Here is a 17,766-nt window from a genome sequence, read left to right on the forward strand (position 1 = left end):
CATATTCCATTTAGTCGCTCACTTTTTTTGTCTTACAAAAGCTAACCTTTTAATTTTTAAGATAACCATCATCTGGCCACGCTATGAGTTTGGAGACTCTCACCCCATGCTTCTATGTTGGTGAAAATAGAAATAAACATTCAGATGAGGAATGTCCAGACACACCCATTGGTGTGAGCAAAAAGTGGGGGCCCCGGGCTGCACTCAGCTCCCCTTTCCCCCCTTCTGCAGAGGCTGAGTAAGCCTTCGGCCACACCCCAAACAGCCTGAGCAGGGACCTCATGGGATGGGTGGGGCTCTGGCTCCCTCACCAGTGGGCCAACATGTGGCTTTCAGCTCTGGCTGGTGTGTCATTACAGTTCTGAGAAAGGCCGTTTCCACCACCTGTTTTCTTCCGCTCTGGTTCCTAGAACCTGGAGTTCTGTCCCCTGCTCTCCAAGTGTTTGAGACACCAGCCACCTGGAGAACAATGTGCCTCTCTTTGTTAGCGCACAGGGGCCCCTGGGTGTCTCCTGCCTGAGGGTAGAGTCCATGGGGTCTTCTGTTCTCTTCCTTAACTGGAAAGGGGCTGGCTCTGGGGAGAAGAGGACATGTGGAAGGGAAAGAAGCTTGCTCAATGGCCAGGACCTCAGCACCCGCTCCAGGCATTCAGAGCCCTATGTTGATGCTTGTCTGTAAGCAGAGAGAGCTCGGCTCTTGTGAATAACCCTCCCTGATCCAATTTGGGCAGATAGCAATGAGCCAGATGCCCCCTGTCCCTGGGTCCTCTCTGGCCACAGGCCCACTCACCTAAAGGAGGGCTGCATGCTTCATCTCTAGCCAAACAAAACCAAACTACCAGAACCTCCTGCCCAGGGAATCCTTCTGACACTCTTTCCCCTTGTGCCTGGGAGGTGCACTGTGTCTGAATGATGAGACCCAGCTGTGACAACAATGGCTAGATGCTGAGTCTGAGAACAGGAGCTCTTTGCAGATAGGGAGGAAACATCAAGTGCCCCTTGGTTTGTTTCTGCCCCCTCCTTGTCCCGAATCACTGATCCTGGGCAGGTACTAAAGGCATCAGATGTGCCATTTTTGCAGTCTACAGAGGATGTGGCTTTCTCTGCTGCTTCTTCACTCCTGTCTTCTGCCCAGGGTGAGCCCCAAAGGACAGGGCATCCCCTGCTCCTTTCTCAGGCCTCTCTGAGTCTCCTTTCTGAAGCTGTTCTCAAATGTGTCCCAGCCAAGGGACGTGTGTGCCCAAGTCCCTGAAGGTGAAAGTCCAGGAAGAGCCATATCAGGGGAACCCCCTGTCTTGCCCCTGGGGGCATCACACTGTGAGTGAATACCGATGGGGTGAGTTGGCTGATGTCCTTTAAATTGGTGACCATACATCACAGGTGGACGATTGGGAATGCCCAACATGCCAACCATGTGTCCTTGGTCAGTAGCCTCGCCCTATGGGCTGTGCCCAGGACAGGAGGGCAACGCACCCCACAGCCAGCCACGGACCTCTGGGTGCAGACCCACCTGGCCCTATGGCATGTTGATAATAACCTTATCAACAAAACCCAGACAAGAGGTTCGATGCTGGCCTTGAGGCCAGCAGGAGTATGCTCGGCGGCTGCATGCCCCTCTATGATGTCACCCTGTGTTGTGTGGGAATGGACTTGGCCGTGGGGAGCCTGCAGCCCTGTAGCTCAGTTTGGGTTGCAAGGCAGTAACCAGTTTCATCCAAGGTGATAAAGAGACCAAGGTGCTGGGTAGTCAGAGGGGGCTGCAGAGGTGGAGCGAGAAGAAGTAGAGCTGGTTTCCCACAGCACCTAGAGGCCTGGGGTCTGACTCTGGGTTCCCGCATTGCTCGGGGCAGGTTGCTGGCATCTGTAAAGGACACGCTGAAGCCTCACTTCTGGTTCTGTTCCTTTTCAAGTTTCCTCCCTTTCTTGCGTTTACACAAAGATGTTTGTTCCATATCAAGATAGATGTTTTATCTCCACTCATTTTTATTTCTAATGAATTTCATAACATGAAATACCTCATTATAGACATTCTTCCAGCCTCGCTCCCCTGATGTGGTTTTCCTGGTTTTGCTTTTCTTCTGGGGCTTGTCCTCTGAATGAGAGTCGCGGGCTTGTCCGCACAGCGTCCGCGTGCTCTGCTTGTGATTATTGGCCATGCTGGGAAGTACCTTCCATATTTAAAGTAGCGTTCACGTTCACAGTGTTGGCACCGGCTGGCGGTGATCTGCCATACCCCCCTTGCACACAAGTGGGCTGCCAGGCTGAGTGACTGGGGGACAGGCAGGGGCGTGTGTGGGAGTCACTGGTGGGCCAGCCAAGCTGTGCCCTTGCCCTCACCTGGCATGCTATGGCGATGGTTTTTTTCTGAAACGAATGCCGATTTAGTAAAGGTATAAGATGGCATCTTGTGTTTTATTAAATAAATTTTATTGTGTATATTTAAGGTATGCAACATGGTGTTACAGATACATAGAGTAAAAAGGTTACTAGTAAAACGAAGCGAGTTAACATAGCCATCGCAACTCACAGCTGCCCGCTTTTGTTTTAGTGGCAAGAGCAGCTCAAATCCACTCATTTAACGTGAGTTCTGCATACAGTCCGGTTTCACCGCCGGTGCTCCCATGTTGCCCTGCCCTTGGGTTATGTAGCTTGCTTGGCATTGCCATGGTGGTGGACCTGCTCAGCCTCACTCATGTTTGCTCTTTCAGATCCGAAGGACGTCAGGTGCTCCTCCACCCTGGTGACGGTAAGGACCCTGTTTTCTTGTCCTTTTCTAGAACAGTGTGCAGTTCTGACCACTTCCCCAGCCTGCTCCTGCCTGTGCGGTGTCAGACAGAAACACACAGGGTAGACAGAAGTCCCACCCTCAAAATATTGGCAGTTCTAGGAGTAGAGAATATTCTGTTTCGGGTTTTGCTGATAATAACCTTATCAACAAAACCCAGACAAGAGGTTCGATGCTGTCCAGATGAAGGACTTCATGCTAAGGGAACCAAAGGCTGGGTCCCGGCCAGGCCTCCTCAGGAGTGGACACCTCCTGGTTTCCCCAGGGGCCTCAGCGTGACTGGGGAAAAATGCACGTGTCAGCTGGCTGCCATCACTTAAGTTGGTGGCTGCACGTCTCAGGTGGCCGAGAGGTCTGCCCAGCACGCCATTCCTTCTCTTCTGTACCCCTGCCCAGCTCAGCCAGCATAGGCCCTGCAGGCGGGATTGCTGACCACGTTGGCTGCCATGAACGAGCCCTGCCCTAGCTGCCTCCACCCGCAGCCAGTCACCACTGGCTAAGGCCAGCCCTCCCGTGGTACCGGTCCCTTCCCTCTCATGGCCCAGGGCTTGACTCCCGCGGACACACCCCCCGCCCCAAATACCATTCCTGGCACACTCATGTAGTATTGATGGCTGTCTTGGAAGAAGGTCCCTCTGGCCCTCATGCCTGCTCCCAGCCACCCCGCTCTCCATGTCCACTGGCATGACACCCCTCCTGTCTGCAGGCCACCGCCACCCCACAGGAACAGCCTATCCAGGTCCCAGCAACGTCACCTGGACACATAGGGTGGTCAGCTCTCTGGCCTCACCCTGCTGGACCTGTCACCCGCATCTGACCCGATGCTTCCCTCCCTCTGGGAAAGGCTCCCCTCCCCGGGCTAACATGTTAGTCATGTCTGTGCCGAGTGTCAGACCCCAGATGTGGGGGTGCCCCCAGGCTGCTCTGCGGCCTCCTCTCTCCTTGTCTGCCCGTTCACTGCAGGAGAGCGTGCTCGTGCCTTTCAGCACCCCCAGGTGCATTGATGTCGAGTCACCGTGCTATCCCCAGAGTGACCCCTCTCCTGAGCTCCACAATCTGAGATCTCACCACCACTCAACCTTCCCACGGAGATGTCTGAGTGTCCTTCAGACTTAACATGACCAGAGGAGATGTCTTGATTTTACCCCTACACACGCCGATCCCCCAGCATCCCCATCTCAGTCAGGAAGCTGCTGTCCACCCTGTGGACAGGCCAGACCCGAGGAGCCAGCCCAGCACCCCCTCCCTTCAGCCCCGCACCCCATCCTTAGCCATGTTCTGTCAGTTCTGCTCTGTTCTGTGAGGGGGTGTGGAATGGAAACCCTCTCACCTCCTCCACCTCTACCACCCTGGTCCCCGTCACCACTGTCAGCTCTCCTCCGAGCCACTGCTCATCAGCCTCCTAGAACGATCCACTTTTGCTCCCCAGAATCTCTTCTTCACACCTCACTTGCAGAGACTATATTGAAACAGACGTCAGAGCACATCAGCCCTTGCATAACGCAGTCCAGTGGCTCCATGTCACCCCATGTGAAATCGTCACCAGTTCATCTGGTTGATCTGTGTCACCCCATGTGAAATCGTCACCAGTTCATCTGGTTGATCTGTGTCACCCCATGTGAAATCCTCACCAGTTCATCTGGTTGATCTGTGTCACCCCATGTGAAATCCTCACCAGTTCATCTGGTTGATCTGTGTCACCCCATGTGAAATCGTCACCAGTTCATCTGGTTGATCTGTGTCACCCTCACAGAAGGATGCGAGCCCCTCGGGCCTAGATCATCACTGGGTCCCGGCGCCTGGAGCACCACCTGGCCTGGTGCAGGAGAGGGAGCCAGAGTCCTTTTTCTGTCTTTTAATACATCGGGCTCTTGGGTGTGATTCATATGGAAAGAAGGGTTCTGATACTTGATGACAAAAACAAAGAAACAAAATGAAGTTTGAAAACCAGTGCCTTCAGGAAGGTCAAACACCATATGATGTTTTTAAAACTATGGTTAATATTTTAAAATGTTTTAAAAAGCCGTGTTCCTGCCATGAGCATGAATTTCAATTTCCAAGCTTGTACAGTCGTGCTGTCAAGTAGCTTAAAGCTGCCTGGACCAGCCATCTTGAGACTGGGGAGAACTTCGGCACACACCTTCCACCCTGGAACATCTTCCCTCCAAGAAGAGCTTTTCCCACCCAGGGGCGGCCAGGCCTGAGGATAGGAAGCAGGCGTGCAGGGGGTTTTGGGGAGGGGCAGGTCTTCCTTACACACAGCTTTTAGGAATATGAGAGCACATCTAAGAGAGAGGCATTGCTTCTGCTGTTTGTGTGTACAAGTTTGGGGCTGAAGCCTGTGTTTCATTCTCCCTGTTCAAATCCTGTCCGAGCAGTTCACTGAGATCTAAGCAAGAGGCATTGCTTCTGCTCCTTGTGTATATGAGTTCGGGGCTGAAGCCTGTGTTTCATTCTTTTTGTTCAAATCCTCTCCGAGCAGTTCACTGAGATCTAATGGTGCCCAGGTGTCCCTGACGTGCCATGAGGCAGGTAGTCCAGAGAAACAGCTTCTCGTCCTCTTGCCTCTCCATGTTGGCTGGTCGCAGAGGGAGAGATGGCTGATATCTGGGGATATTTTATCAGCTTTTGCAAACAGCCCCAAAATTCTTTTTCCTGCAGGAATGTTACCTGCTCTGTGCAGGACACCGACGAGACCCTTGTCACGGGCCTTCCCGAGGGAGCTGAGGGCAGTTTGGCCAATGTCCCATCAGCTGCTGTCCTTCTGTAGTATCTTCCCTTTATCACAAATGGGAGCTTTTGGGCAAAGCAAAATGCATTTGTACGCGATTTCAGATGTGCTGACTTGTTCTGGGAAGTTCCCATGTGGAAGTGTTATTTTTAGGATAAAATTCTAATTTTTTCCAATATTTTAAAGTTTTTGTTATGGAGACTTTAAACATATAAAAAGGTAAAAATAACAGCATAATGAACCCCTGTGTACCCATTACCCAAGTTTCCAACAGTTGGCCAATCTGACTCTATCAACGCCCCTTCTAATACTATCCCTTCCCACCTCCTGCTTATGTATTTTGCAAGCAAATAGCAATCATCTTAATATTTTGTCTCTGACTACTTCAGTATGTTTCCAAAATATAGGACTCTTTTATGTGAAACAAAATGTACTATACCATTATCACACTTAAAAACCAATGGCAAAGAATAGAAAAACAGTAGAGAAAATCAATGAAACCGAAAGTTGGTTCTTTGGAAAGATCAACAAAATTGATCATCCTGCACCTAGACTGACCAAGAATAAAGGAAGACTCAAATTACCAAAATCAGGACCTTTTTGCCACCTTTCTGAAATAAAATGGATTATGAGGGAACTATATGCCAACCAATTAGAAAACTTAGAATAAATGGAAAAATTCATAGAAGGACAGAAATTACCAAAACTGACTCAAGAGAGGAGGAAATCTGAATAGATCTAAAACAAGTAAAGAAATTAAATTGTTAATTTAAAAATTTCACTCAAAGAAAATCCCAGGACCCAATGGCTTTACTGGTAAATTCTGCCAAACATCGAAAGAAGAGTTAATACTAATTATTCACAAACTCTTCCAAAAAATAAAAGTGGGGGGGAAACTTCCTAATTCATTCTATGAGGTGTTATCGTAATAACAAAAGAAGACTAAAACCTCTTAAGAAAACTGTACAACAGTATCTTTTATGAGTGTAGATGCAAAACTCAATAGCAGCAACCTGAATTCAGCCACCTACAAAAGGATTATATACCATGATCTAGTGGGATTTATCCCAGGAATACACAGTTGGCTTAACAGGTAATGTTAATGTAATACATCATATGAATGGATAAAGGAAAAAAGCTGCATGATCATCTCAGTAGAAGCAGGAAAAGCACTGGACAAAATCCAACACCCTTTCATGTGAAAACACTCAACAAACTAGGAATAGAAAGCAACTTCCTTAACTGACAAAGGGCATCTAATAAAACCCACACCTCACAGCATGCTTAATGGTGAAAGACCGGGTGCTTTCCCCCTGAGATCAGGAACAAGACTAGGAGGCCTGCTCTTGCCATTTCTGTTTACCATTGTAATGCAGGCAGGCCAGTTAGGCAAGAAAAGGATATAAACGGTATGCAGATTGGACAAGAAGTAAGACTACTTCTCTTTGCAGGTGACATGATCTTTTATACAGAAAATCATAAGGAGTCCTCAAAAAAATGGTTAGAGTGAATTAACAAGTTAGCAAGGTTGCAGGAAACAAGACCAGTATACAAAAATCAATTGTATTTCTATACACTAGCAATCAACAATCCAAAGATGAAATTAAGGCCATTTCATTTACAATAGCATCAAAAAACACTATGCGAAGCAGAAGAAACCAGTCACAAAAGGTCACATATTATATGATTTCATTCATATGAAATGTCCAGAATAGGCAAACCTAGAGACAGAAAGGAGATGAGTGGTTGTCAGGGACTAGGGTGGGAAGAAAGGGGGGATGACTGCTAACAGGTATGGGGTTTCTTTTTGGAGGTGATGAAAATGTTCTCAGATTGTAGTGATGGTTGCAAAACTCTGAATTTAAAAACCACTGAATTGTGAACATTAAATGAGTGAATGGGACAGTATGTGAATTCTGTCTCAACAATGCTATTACAAATTTTTAAAGTCTATAATCCTTTCTGTTATCACACAGCCACTCAATGGTCAGATCTGCTGATTGTCTTATAAATGATTTTACACTGTGTTTAAGTAAGGCCTAGGCAAGGTCCACTCCTTCTGATTGGTTAATTTAATATGCCTCTTAAGCCTCTTCTAATTTATAGGACCTCAATGTTTGTTTTTTTTTTTTTTTTTTTTTTGGCTTGGTGTTATTCTCCTTTGAATTGCTTTTGTCAAAATAAAAAATGGTTATTTTTTCTACCAAGTTTCCCACATTTGAGGCTTTGCTGACCTTGTACCTGGGGTGTGTTTCATGTGTTCCTCTATCCCCTGTATCTCCTGTAAACTGGAAACCTTGATCTGATCCAGATTTGATTTTTCTAATTAGTTTTTGTTTCAAATGAATCACAATTAATATGAAAGAGAGTATTCAATTCTTTACCATTTGCCTTGAGTCTGAGGATGCTAATAAGAATGTGTCTCTTTATGCTTCTGCCCTGTGCTATTGAAGAGCCATGGGAACTTGCTCTTTTGCTTTGTATTTGATTCCTAGGTTACTTAGGTTTAGGATATCTATTTTGTGCCCTAATCTAGGACCTCATTGGGTCCAAAACCCTGTATCAGTTGTGTCAAAATTAATGCTTTTTATTAATATCTTCAAATTAGTTGGGGTTGTGTTCAGCAGCAAGCAATAGAAAAGCCCAAAAGCAGTGACTAAAACAAGATGGGAAGGTATTTCTCTCTTCTATTCAAGAAATCTGGAGAGAGCCAGCCCAGGATGATGTGGGGTGTGTATTGAGTGTCAGGGACACGGACTCCTCTTGTCTTTTCGTTCTTCCCTGTGCATGGCTTCATGCCAAAGGTGATATATTCCAACCAATTAGAACAGTGCCAGGCACAGAGTTGATGCTTTATAATTATTTGTTGAATGAGTGAGTGAATGATTGGTCAGTGGCTCCTGGAGCTCCAGCCATTACATCTGTATTCCAGCCAGCAGGAAGGAGGGAAAGGACATTAGGGACAGGCCCCTTCCCTTTCAGGAGACTTCCTAGCATTTCCTAACATCATTTCTGCTTAGCTGACCACATCAAGCTGAAAAGGAATTGTAAGATAGGCTTTGCCTGAGCACCCACGTTCCTGGCTGAAAAGCAGGAAGAAGAGGGCCCAGGTGATGCTGGCGGCCTCTGCACACTGCGGGGGGCCCAAGTGCTGGGGAACAGGAACCCATCTCTGCTTCTGCCTGGAATGATCGGGTGATAAACTGGCAAGATAATCGCCCCTAGCCTGGCAGGCTTTGCCCTCCCTCTGAGCACAAAACAAATGTATATTTAAAGGTATTTTGTTACATTTTCAGGTAATAAGATCAATAGTTTTTCTTAACCTTCAGAAACCTTTTCAGGGGAAATGCCTTGAAATGTAAAGGGTGGGATCCAACTGTCCATCTGAACGGAGTTTAACCCATGCTCTGTCTTCCCCGTGTTTCCCGCCTTTTGGAGGCCCCATAGATCTCTACTTGCAGATGTCATAGGTAGCATGCAAGCCTGGTGGTTTTTCTTCTCAAATGCATCCAGCACTAGTGCCAGAAATCTAAATCGTCTGGGCCTCTCTAAGCCTTAGAAATTGTTTTGTTATGATTTATACTAGAGTGAATGAATAACATCTTTCTAAGTACAGACTGATTCCTTATTTTAAAGGAAGTTTGTTTGGACTATTTCATCAGCAAACAACAATGACATTTTACCATTAGAGAATTTCAACAATTATTTTTATACCATTAATTATCTTCAAAAGGGGTTCTACATAGAGCCCTATAGAAATAATGATTAGGAAATGGTACCTTTATCTAGTGCCCAAGAAACTGCCTTCATTTCTTCACTTTTCACTTGGTAACAGGAGATAATTTTGAAATGATTTTGAGTTTTGGAGCGTATCAGTGCAGTCCTTCCACCTCCCTTCCCCCTAGCGGCAGGTCCACACTCTGGAGCTGTTGAGCAAGCCACACTCTCCTTCTGTAGAGATGGTTTTTTTTCCTTCGGAAGTATTCGGCTGACCTAGGGAGGGCAGGTGTTCCTCACATGTTAAAGGGAAAGATTGGTCTGGGCCTTTTCATTTCAAAACTGTTGAAACAATCCCACAGCCATTCAGAAAAGTTAAGTTGGCTTAATGGGTATTTTTACATTTGGTTACACCTCTGTCTTAGCTCTTTCTTCAAGAGAGGATTTTATTTTCACATTCTATTATCTGAGAGTCTGGAGTGTTGAGATCAACCATTATTGTGTTTAAATCAGTTGTCTTATGTCCTCTTGGTAGCTTTTTTGGGACGATAGTAAGTATCCTTGCTACAGTAAAGCCAGGTTTAATTTCTAGCTGTTGAATCAGTATTGCTCTAATGAAACTTTTTTTTTCCCCCAGCATTCAAAAGGCTATGAGAATGGTACAAACAGATTGAGACTCCAGAAGCAAATCTTGAAGAGCGAAAAGAACAAGCCTCTGGTAAGTCACACACAACTTCCACTTCCTAGAATGTCAGAGCTTCCCGAAAACTCCTTTGAGCCACGTCGGCTCTCTGTCCCTCTGCCTATGTGACATGTGTCACAAACATCCAGGTCTTAAAAAAATTGTGTCTCATTATATTTCTTCAGTAAAATTTGAGTTTGCCCTTATTGGCTTTCTTTGGATTTTACACTTAACCAATTCATTCATTCAGCAGCTCTGCAGCTTTCAATGTCCCAGGCACTATTCCAGGTGTTGGGGGCAGTGGTGGCGTAGGCGGAAAGCAGGCAGAGACATCCCCCAAGCGGTGCCAAGTGCCAGGAAGGCAGGCTGAACAGGCTCTATTTTCAGCTGGCCTTGGGAGGCTTCCCTAGGCAGGCAGTGTTGGAACAGAGCTGTGAGGGACTGGAGGGAGAGTCTGCAGGTGCCTGAGCACAGAGGGTGTCAGGGTGAGGGGTGCACGGTGGGCTGGCCACGTGAGGTGCACACAGAAAACTGACATCATGGGACCAAGAAAAGGTAAGGGAGAAACAGGTAACAGAAGGAGGCATCTCCCCCTCCCCACCCATGTCACAGATGAGGAATTCGGGACACAGAAATGCTAAGTTAATCTGCTGTGTCATCTGCGGTAGCAGGGAGGCCTCAGTGCAGGTCTGGCCCACTCCTAGCACCTGAGCCTCCTGTCCCCTACCCTTCCCATCCTCGACCCTTGTAGAAGCTCCTCACATTGCTGCTGCTTAGCTGACCACACCAAGCTGCAGCAGGCATTTTAAATTTGAGTTTAATCATTGAAGTTATAAACTGTTCTCTTTCTAAATCAGGGTTTTTTTGTTTGGTTGGTTTTTTTTTTTTTTTTTTTTGAGACAAGATCTTACTCTGTCGCCCAGTCTGGAGTGCAGTGGCACAATCTCGGCTCACTGCAACCTCCGCCTCCTGGGTTCAAGTGATTCTCCTGCCTCAACCTCCCTGGTAGCTGGGATTACAGGCACCCACCACCACACCTGGCTGAATTTTTTGGTAGAGATGGGGTTTCACCATGTTGGCCAGGCTAGTCTTGAACTCCTGACCTCAGGTGACCCACCCGCCTCAGCCTCCCAAAGTGCTGGAATTACAGGCTTCAGCCACCGCACCTGGCCTCTAAATCAGGTTTAACCTTCTACAGCAGACACAGGGCCTCTCCTCTGTGAGAAAGACCCCTCCAGCATGTGTGAGGGGCTGCTCTCCCTATCTTTTTAAATTAAATAGCTTAAAGGATTAATGTACTAAACATGCATCTCATTTTTTTATTGACTGGAGAAATGTATTTGTAGTGGCTGAAATATTAGAAAAGGGAAGAATGATGTCTCGTGCATCTGGGTTCTTGGATTTTAGGGAGACCATAGGCAGTGACTAATTCAACCAAAATGCTTTAAAATCTGTACTTACTTCTGAATTCACATTTAAACAAATCATGTCCCAATCAGTGTCCAAAAGGCTGTCACCCCTCTCTGATGATACTGAAGCCTGCCGCTTGCTCTGAATCAAGACCACAGGCCCTTTCTTCTGGTGTAGTAACCGACCCATACAACTAGCCTTGGCTTCTGAGTATAGCTTCTCTGTTTCCTTTTCCGGCCCTCTAAGAAAGGCTGTTTACAAACTTGCCATCAAGGAGCCAGTTATGTAAGTAAAGGCACTGGCAGGCCTTATTTCAGGCTGAGGGTGACGACCACAACCGGGCGCATGCTGACCCCGCTTATGTGGCATCCCCTTTTGGCAGGCCTGCCATTGCTCTTGGGTCAGAGTAGGCGGGGAGAGTGCCCCATGAGGTTGGCTGCACACCCTGGATGACCCTTTCCCAGAGTGACCGCTGGGCTCAGTAGGGTGTCACCCAGCCCCTCACCTCCACTCCTTTTCAGACAGAGCTGCTGCATTATGTCACATGGCAGGCACTTTCTCAGTGGCCTCTTGAAGAGACATGTAAAGAAAGCTGGGGGAGCGGGGAGCAAATGTGGGAAAGAGAATGAGGCTCTGCTGTCACTTGGCCACATGGTGAGCCCACAGGTCCCCGTGGGCGTTTCAGAGGATTGTCTTAGGGACAGTCACACTTGCCGTCCCTGTAGTCACTTGTCACTTTTCCTCCTTGGCATCTCTGAGGATCCTTCTGATCGGCTGTAGCTCAGGAACTGTTGGGCCCACCAAACACAGCGTGAGTGCGGAGTGGGTATTTGGAGGTTGAATGTGACTCCACTGTGCACTTTGCACGCCAAGTGGGGACTCCACAAATCTCTCTGTGATGGCCTTTCCCAAAGGGAAGCTGCAGACAGCATCAGGTAGCGGGCGAGCTTAGCATTTTTAGATAGAGCGATCGTTATTACACAGTCCCCCCACATGCATCTGTGTGTATTTTTGTTGTGTGTGTGTGTGTGTTTCAGTAGAGGGAGCCCTTTTCTCTTTGAAAGTGTAAGCCCTAAGCATGGAGCGCACTGGCCACAGAAGCCCCCACACCCACTGGGGGCTCCACAGATCCCATTTGGGGCTCTTGGGACAGACTGGAAACTGCTTGTTTAGAGGCAGAGGTGCCTCTTGGCCTCCAGCCTAGTCTTGGTCCACTCAGTGGCTTCTTGTTTGCTGTGTAAGGAGGAGGCAGCAGCAGCCCCCCTGTCTGTTGTGGAAAACCAGCCACGGCCCCACACTCTCTCCCATCTCCTCCAGGAGCAAACAGCTGGGGCGTGGTGGCCGCAAGCCCTGTTTAAGATGAGTGGCTGTGAGCACAGGGCGTGTTCTCAGCAGAAACAGAGCCTTCTGTCTGTCTAGGGGGCTTCTTGCTGCTTAGAGAAGGAGCAGAGGGTCTGTGTCTGTGGCTTTAAACCAGCCCAGCAAGTGGACCCTGGAGCACTTTACAAATCCTGCAAGGGCCGTGGTTGGCCCTTGGGCATCTGGGTCCTACCTGAGGCCAAGTAGGTCTTCTATGTCAACCTGCAGTTACTTCTCTGTGGGTCAGAGGGTGCGCTTCTCCTGGCTAAGCGGCCTCATTCCACTTGACTTTTCTCCAGCTGGCTGCATTTCACCCACTGCTTAGCCTGTTTCCTGCGGAACAGCCTGTGAAGTCCTGTAGCCCTCAGCTTGCTATGAGTGGAACTCACCTGGGGCTGCTCCAGGGACTACTTCCGCGGGGCTGGGGGGAATTCGGGGCTTCTCAAAGCCCCCCAAGGAGATTCTAGTGCTTAGCCACAGTAGAGCATTACTGATTCAGTTTCCTAAACTGGACGATTAGCAGAATTCATGAGAGAAAAGTTAATTCTGAAACTCAAGTAGCCATTCTTTGTTTTCACGTGCCGTGATGGGATTATCATTGGGAGCATGCTAGGCGTCTGCACTCAGCCTTGTCATCTTCATTCCAGAGCACCTGACTATGTGGCCACATGTGAATATCTTCATCAGAGACCCACTCTCCATGCCAGAGTCCTAGCTGTGAAGCCAGGCTTCCTGGGGAACGTAGACGCTGGGCTGCCCCCGAGGCCACCTGCCAGGTGCCCACACTGGGCTGCACTCGGTGCCACCTGCCACCCGGTTTCCAAATTTCTGTTTTCCACTGGAAGAGAATTCTAAATATTCTAAATATCAAGGGGCAGGGGAATGTGGAATACATTACCATTTTCTTTTTTTTTTTAATTAAACTACATTTTTAGTCCAACTTATAACAGGTTATAGTGAGATAAGTACCACAAAGCCTGTTTGATTTTGTGAAAGGTCTGAGATACCTAGAAGCATTTATTTGTAAGACCTTGAACCTCATAGCTCACTCATGAAGAACATTTTTATTTTATTTTCATTCTTCTTTGAAACAGGGTCTTGCCCAGGCTGAAGTACAGCCGCACAATCACAGCTCACTGCAGCCTCCACCTCCTGGGCTCAGGCGATCCTCCTGCCTCAGCCTCCAGAGCAGCTAGGACTACAAGCACATACCACCACATTCCACGGTTTTTTTTTTTTAGGTCTTACTGTGTGGCCCAGGCTAAGATTATTTTTATGTTATCCTTGCTCTGACTTGAAATCCCACTCTAGGCTGGGGAATCACTCTTCTTTGCTTTAATGAATGTACACTCTGTCCTTTAGTAACGTCTAGACAATCAGAATTCATAAATATCAGAATAGGTATATTTTAAAATAATGTTGGTGTATTTTAAAATAATGTTGTTTCTGGTCATATATGGCCATTGTGAACTCCTAAAACATACATGATCATGTAAAGAATTTCTTATTAGCATTTCGATAAAAATTACACATAATTCCACCACTCGGTGACAACCATTGTTGGCTTAGATTTCAGCTTCTTTCTTTCTAGAAATAGATCCTATAGTTGCCTAGTTATATATGTAGATATTTAAACATTCTTTGAGGAGGTTATAATGACATGCAGTTTTGAATGACGTGTTATTTAATGTGTCATAAGCATTTTCCTGTCATTAAAATCTCCCAACCTTTTTTTTTACAAGATATCATTCGTATGGATGTATTTGAATTTTCTAATTTTTCTCAGTGATGATGTGACATCCATTTTATTTTATAAGTATCTTTTTACTTTTCAAATTATTTTTTGCAAATAGATTCCTAGAATTTCTGTATCAGAGGATCTGTGTACCTAGCCATTCATGAAAATGCATGAATGCTAATCATTGTAACGCAGTGTCCAGGTGGGAATGGCACCCAGGATGTCTCCAAGGCAGTGGAAGAGAGAGCTGCCAGGCACCCTCGTCGTTAGGAAGCCTGGCCCCACTTCACCCAGACTGCCTGGCTGGTAACACCTTTCCTTTTTGTTCCCAATGGATTTGCCTCCAGGACCCAGAGATGCAGTGCCTGCTGCTCTCAGATGGGAAGGGCTCCATCCACCCGAACCACGTCGTCATTCTCCCCGGGGACGGTGGGAGTGGCACAGCCGCCATCAGCTTCACAGGGGCCTTGAAAATTCCAGTAAGTAAATTTGCCCAGGAGGAGTTTCAGAAAGGGCTGCTGTGCTGGCTGTGGGAAGTCTGGTTGGTTGATGATTAAGCTTAAAAACAAATCTGTGGTTATAGAACCCGGGGATTCGAATCCATAGCCAAAGCTAGACGCTGCACAGTGGTAGCTTCAGGACTGAATATGTCTGCAGTGATATTTGGTTTGCCTCATACCATGTTTAAATTTTTTTTGAAATTCATTTTCTCCATTTAGAAATTCAGAAGGTTCATAGAAAAATGGGGCTCCTGCCTTCACTGGAAAAACGGAAAGCCTGGCGCCCTGGGCCTGCCCCCACATGACAGGTTGGGGAACTGAGGCCCTGACTACTGTGCCACCTGGCCCCCGTGGCCCAGCCCCTCCCCGGTGCACTTGCCCTCCCACAGGCCTTGAGCGTGAGCCCGTGGGTGGTGCTGTCACTGAGTGCTGTGCCGTGGCCTTCGCGAGCCCGGCTGGATTCTCTTTCCCTATCAAGTGCCTTTAGGCCGGGCGCAGTGGCTCATGCTTGTAATCCCAGCACTTCGGGAGGCCGAGGCAGGCAGATCACCTGAGGTCAGGAGTTCAAAACCAGCCTGGCCAACATGGCAAAACCCCGTCTCTACTAAAAATACAAAAATTAGCCAGGCATGGTGGCAGGCGCCTGTAGTCCCAGCTACTCAGGAGGCTGAGGCGGGAGAATCGCTTGAACCCAGGAGGCGGAGGTTGCAGTGAGCCAAGATTGTGCCACTGCACTCCAGCCTGGGCGACAGAGCAAGACTCTGTCTCAAAAAAAAAAAAAAAAAAAAAAGTGCCTTCAGTGCCACAGCCCATGGTCTGATTGCCCGTGCGTGTGAGCAGAGGATGCCAAGAGTGAGGGGAGGATGCAGGGACCAAGGGAAGAATGAGCAGCACAGGCGGGAGAAGCCTTGGGGCCCTCAGAATCTGGACCGGGCTGGTCCTCGGTGGTGCTGCTGGCCTTGCCTCCAGACTAGAAGGGCGCCACCGTGCCCCTCAGTGGGTGATCAGTATCGGGAACAAGGTGACTTGGAGCAGATGAGCAGGAGGGGCACTGTAGGGAGATTTCTTGCTACTTTCAGTTTTTATTACATTCATTGGCTCCCTCAGCAGAGAATCTAAGGAGCCGTGCACAGGGTGTAGAGACACTGTGTTCTTCCGATGGGGGCAGAGAGCTGAGAGCAGGGGCGTGGGAGGGAGACCAGACCCTGCCGTGTGGGCTGGGCAGGCTGTCCAGGGTGGGCTGTCCAGGGAGCGCTGTCCAGGGAGTGCTGTCCAGGGGGAGCTATCCAGGCTGTGCCCTCCAGCACTGACAGCCACAGCATCAGGGAGCAGACACAGCTCTCGCTTGTTGACACAACCTAGAGAAAGGCAGAGGGTCAGGGGCACAGGCCCGAGGCCCCTCAGCAGGTCAGGGCTGGAAGTGTAAACAATGCAACCCAGACCTCAAAATCATATCACAGAAATTAAAGACTGGGGAGAACCTCGGCTTCAGAACAGAAAGTATTCCAGTGCCCAGGAGAAACTGGGTCTGCAGAGACGGACCCTGGAGCCAGTGTTCATCCAGAGGAGAACATCCCAGCCCAGGCTGGGCACCAGCTCATGGGGAAAGGGCTGTGCATGCCAGCCTGTGGAAGCTGCTTGGTTTAAGTAAAAAGATTTGTTTTTAATTATGTCCTTAATACTAGTGACCTTTTCTGCTGTACCTTCCTCTGTAGCTACCCCCAAATACTTGTACTAAAAGTAGGATGCACACTAGTATAAAAATACAGGTTTTTATATAGTGGAGGTGTAGACGGTATGGGCTTCAGAAGTCCCGCTCAAGCCTCCCCCTGCCACCGCCAAGCTGAGTGTTCCAGGCAAGTGTGGCACACTCTGAGCCTCCATGTCCTCATCTGTCACACGGGTTCCATCCCTGGGGTAATACCATACGTTGTTCTGAGGATGAAATGAGGTCATTTAATGACAACTAAGCATAATGCCAGGCCCGTGAAAGGCATACGGTAAATTACACGTACACATCCTCATCAACTGTGAAGACATCAACTCGTTTCATTTTAGAATGACTTGGCGAAGTAGAGCGCTGGGTTCCCCCGGCCCCCATTTTGATTGATTTTCAGTGCACAGACAGCTGGGGGATTCAGTGCCGCGGTGTTACTGGATTTCTCACTCTGAATTTTCAGACGGCATCTGGAATTTTTATCTCACAAGTGCCACCTCTTTCTAAAAGTAGACATAAAACAAACACAAACAGGCATTTTACAGAACCCACCACTCGATTTCCTCACTCGTACCTACGTGTCTCTTTTCATTGTTTTCCCTGACACGGACTGGTTTGTGGTACTCACGAGGCGGGATGCAGTAGCCTGTACGCCTGTGTGCTGACAGAATGGTCGGAATTGTTTGATCTGTGTGTTTCCAGGTGGCTTGATAATTTACAGTGATTTCAGTTCCAGGAAAGAAGAAGGAGCCATTCAATACTCAGTCCACTGCACCCGGCTATACGAGAACTCCTTTAATAGCTAAGTTTTCCAGGCAATGTAGTATGAAAATCAAACCCGTACATGTTTTCATTGACTCTACTCTGTTGTAAAGACACTGGGTTTTGATCCTAAAAGGTAGTCACCATTTCGAAATTCAGAAATTTCGTAGATAAATAGGGCTTCCTGTCTTCACTTGAAAAGCAGAAAATCTGGCCACGCTGGGCCTGCACCCCATGTGACAATGGCCGAGGAGCTGCAGCTGTGGCCCCACCCTTCTCAGGGGCCCCGCCCCTCCCTGGTGCCCCGCTGGGGTGAGTGCTCCACTGTTCCCGCGTCCTCATTACACCACACAGCAGTGCAGCACC

At 48.0% G+C, this 17,766-nt stretch overlaps 1 protein-coding gene and 1 long non-coding RNA gene across 7 annotated transcripts in view; one reads left to right on the forward strand and one right to left on the reverse strand.

Annotated features, from left to right (window-relative positions):
• Nucleotides 1-17,766, forward strand: part of SLC37A1 (solute carrier family 37 member 1) — an 84,737-nt gene that overhangs the window by 47,068 nt on the left and 19,903 nt on the right. For all 6 annotated transcript variants that reach the window (XM_063720909.1, XM_002830731.6, XM_054542578.2 and 3 more), the window contains 3 exons: nucleotides 2,708-2,745; nucleotides 9,870-9,950; nucleotides 14,769-14,900. In XM_063720909.1, coding sequence (XP_063576979.1) covers nucleotides 2,708-2,745; nucleotides 9,870-9,950; nucleotides 14,769-14,900 — 251 coding nt within the window. The remainder of the gene's footprint in view (nucleotides 1-2,707; nucleotides 2,746-9,869; nucleotides 9,951-14,768; nucleotides 14,901-17,766) is intronic.
• On the reverse strand, nucleotides 15,931-17,711 carry LOC129052330 (uncharacterized). The gene is made up of 3 exons (XR_008517335.2): nucleotides 17,267-17,711; nucleotides 16,937-17,141; nucleotides 15,931-16,279 (listed from the first exon to the last, which is right to left on the reverse strand). It is a non-coding gene; the product is annotated as an uncharacterized LOC129052330 (long non-coding RNA).

This window comes from Pongo abelii, chromosome 22 (assembly GCF_028885655.2).
Source record: "Pongo abelii isolate AG06213 chromosome 22, NHGRI_mPonAbe1-v2.0_pri, whole genome shotgun sequence".
In the NCBI taxonomy this organism is placed as follows: Eukaryota; Metazoa; Chordata; class Mammalia; order Primates; family Hominidae; genus Pongo; species Pongo abelii.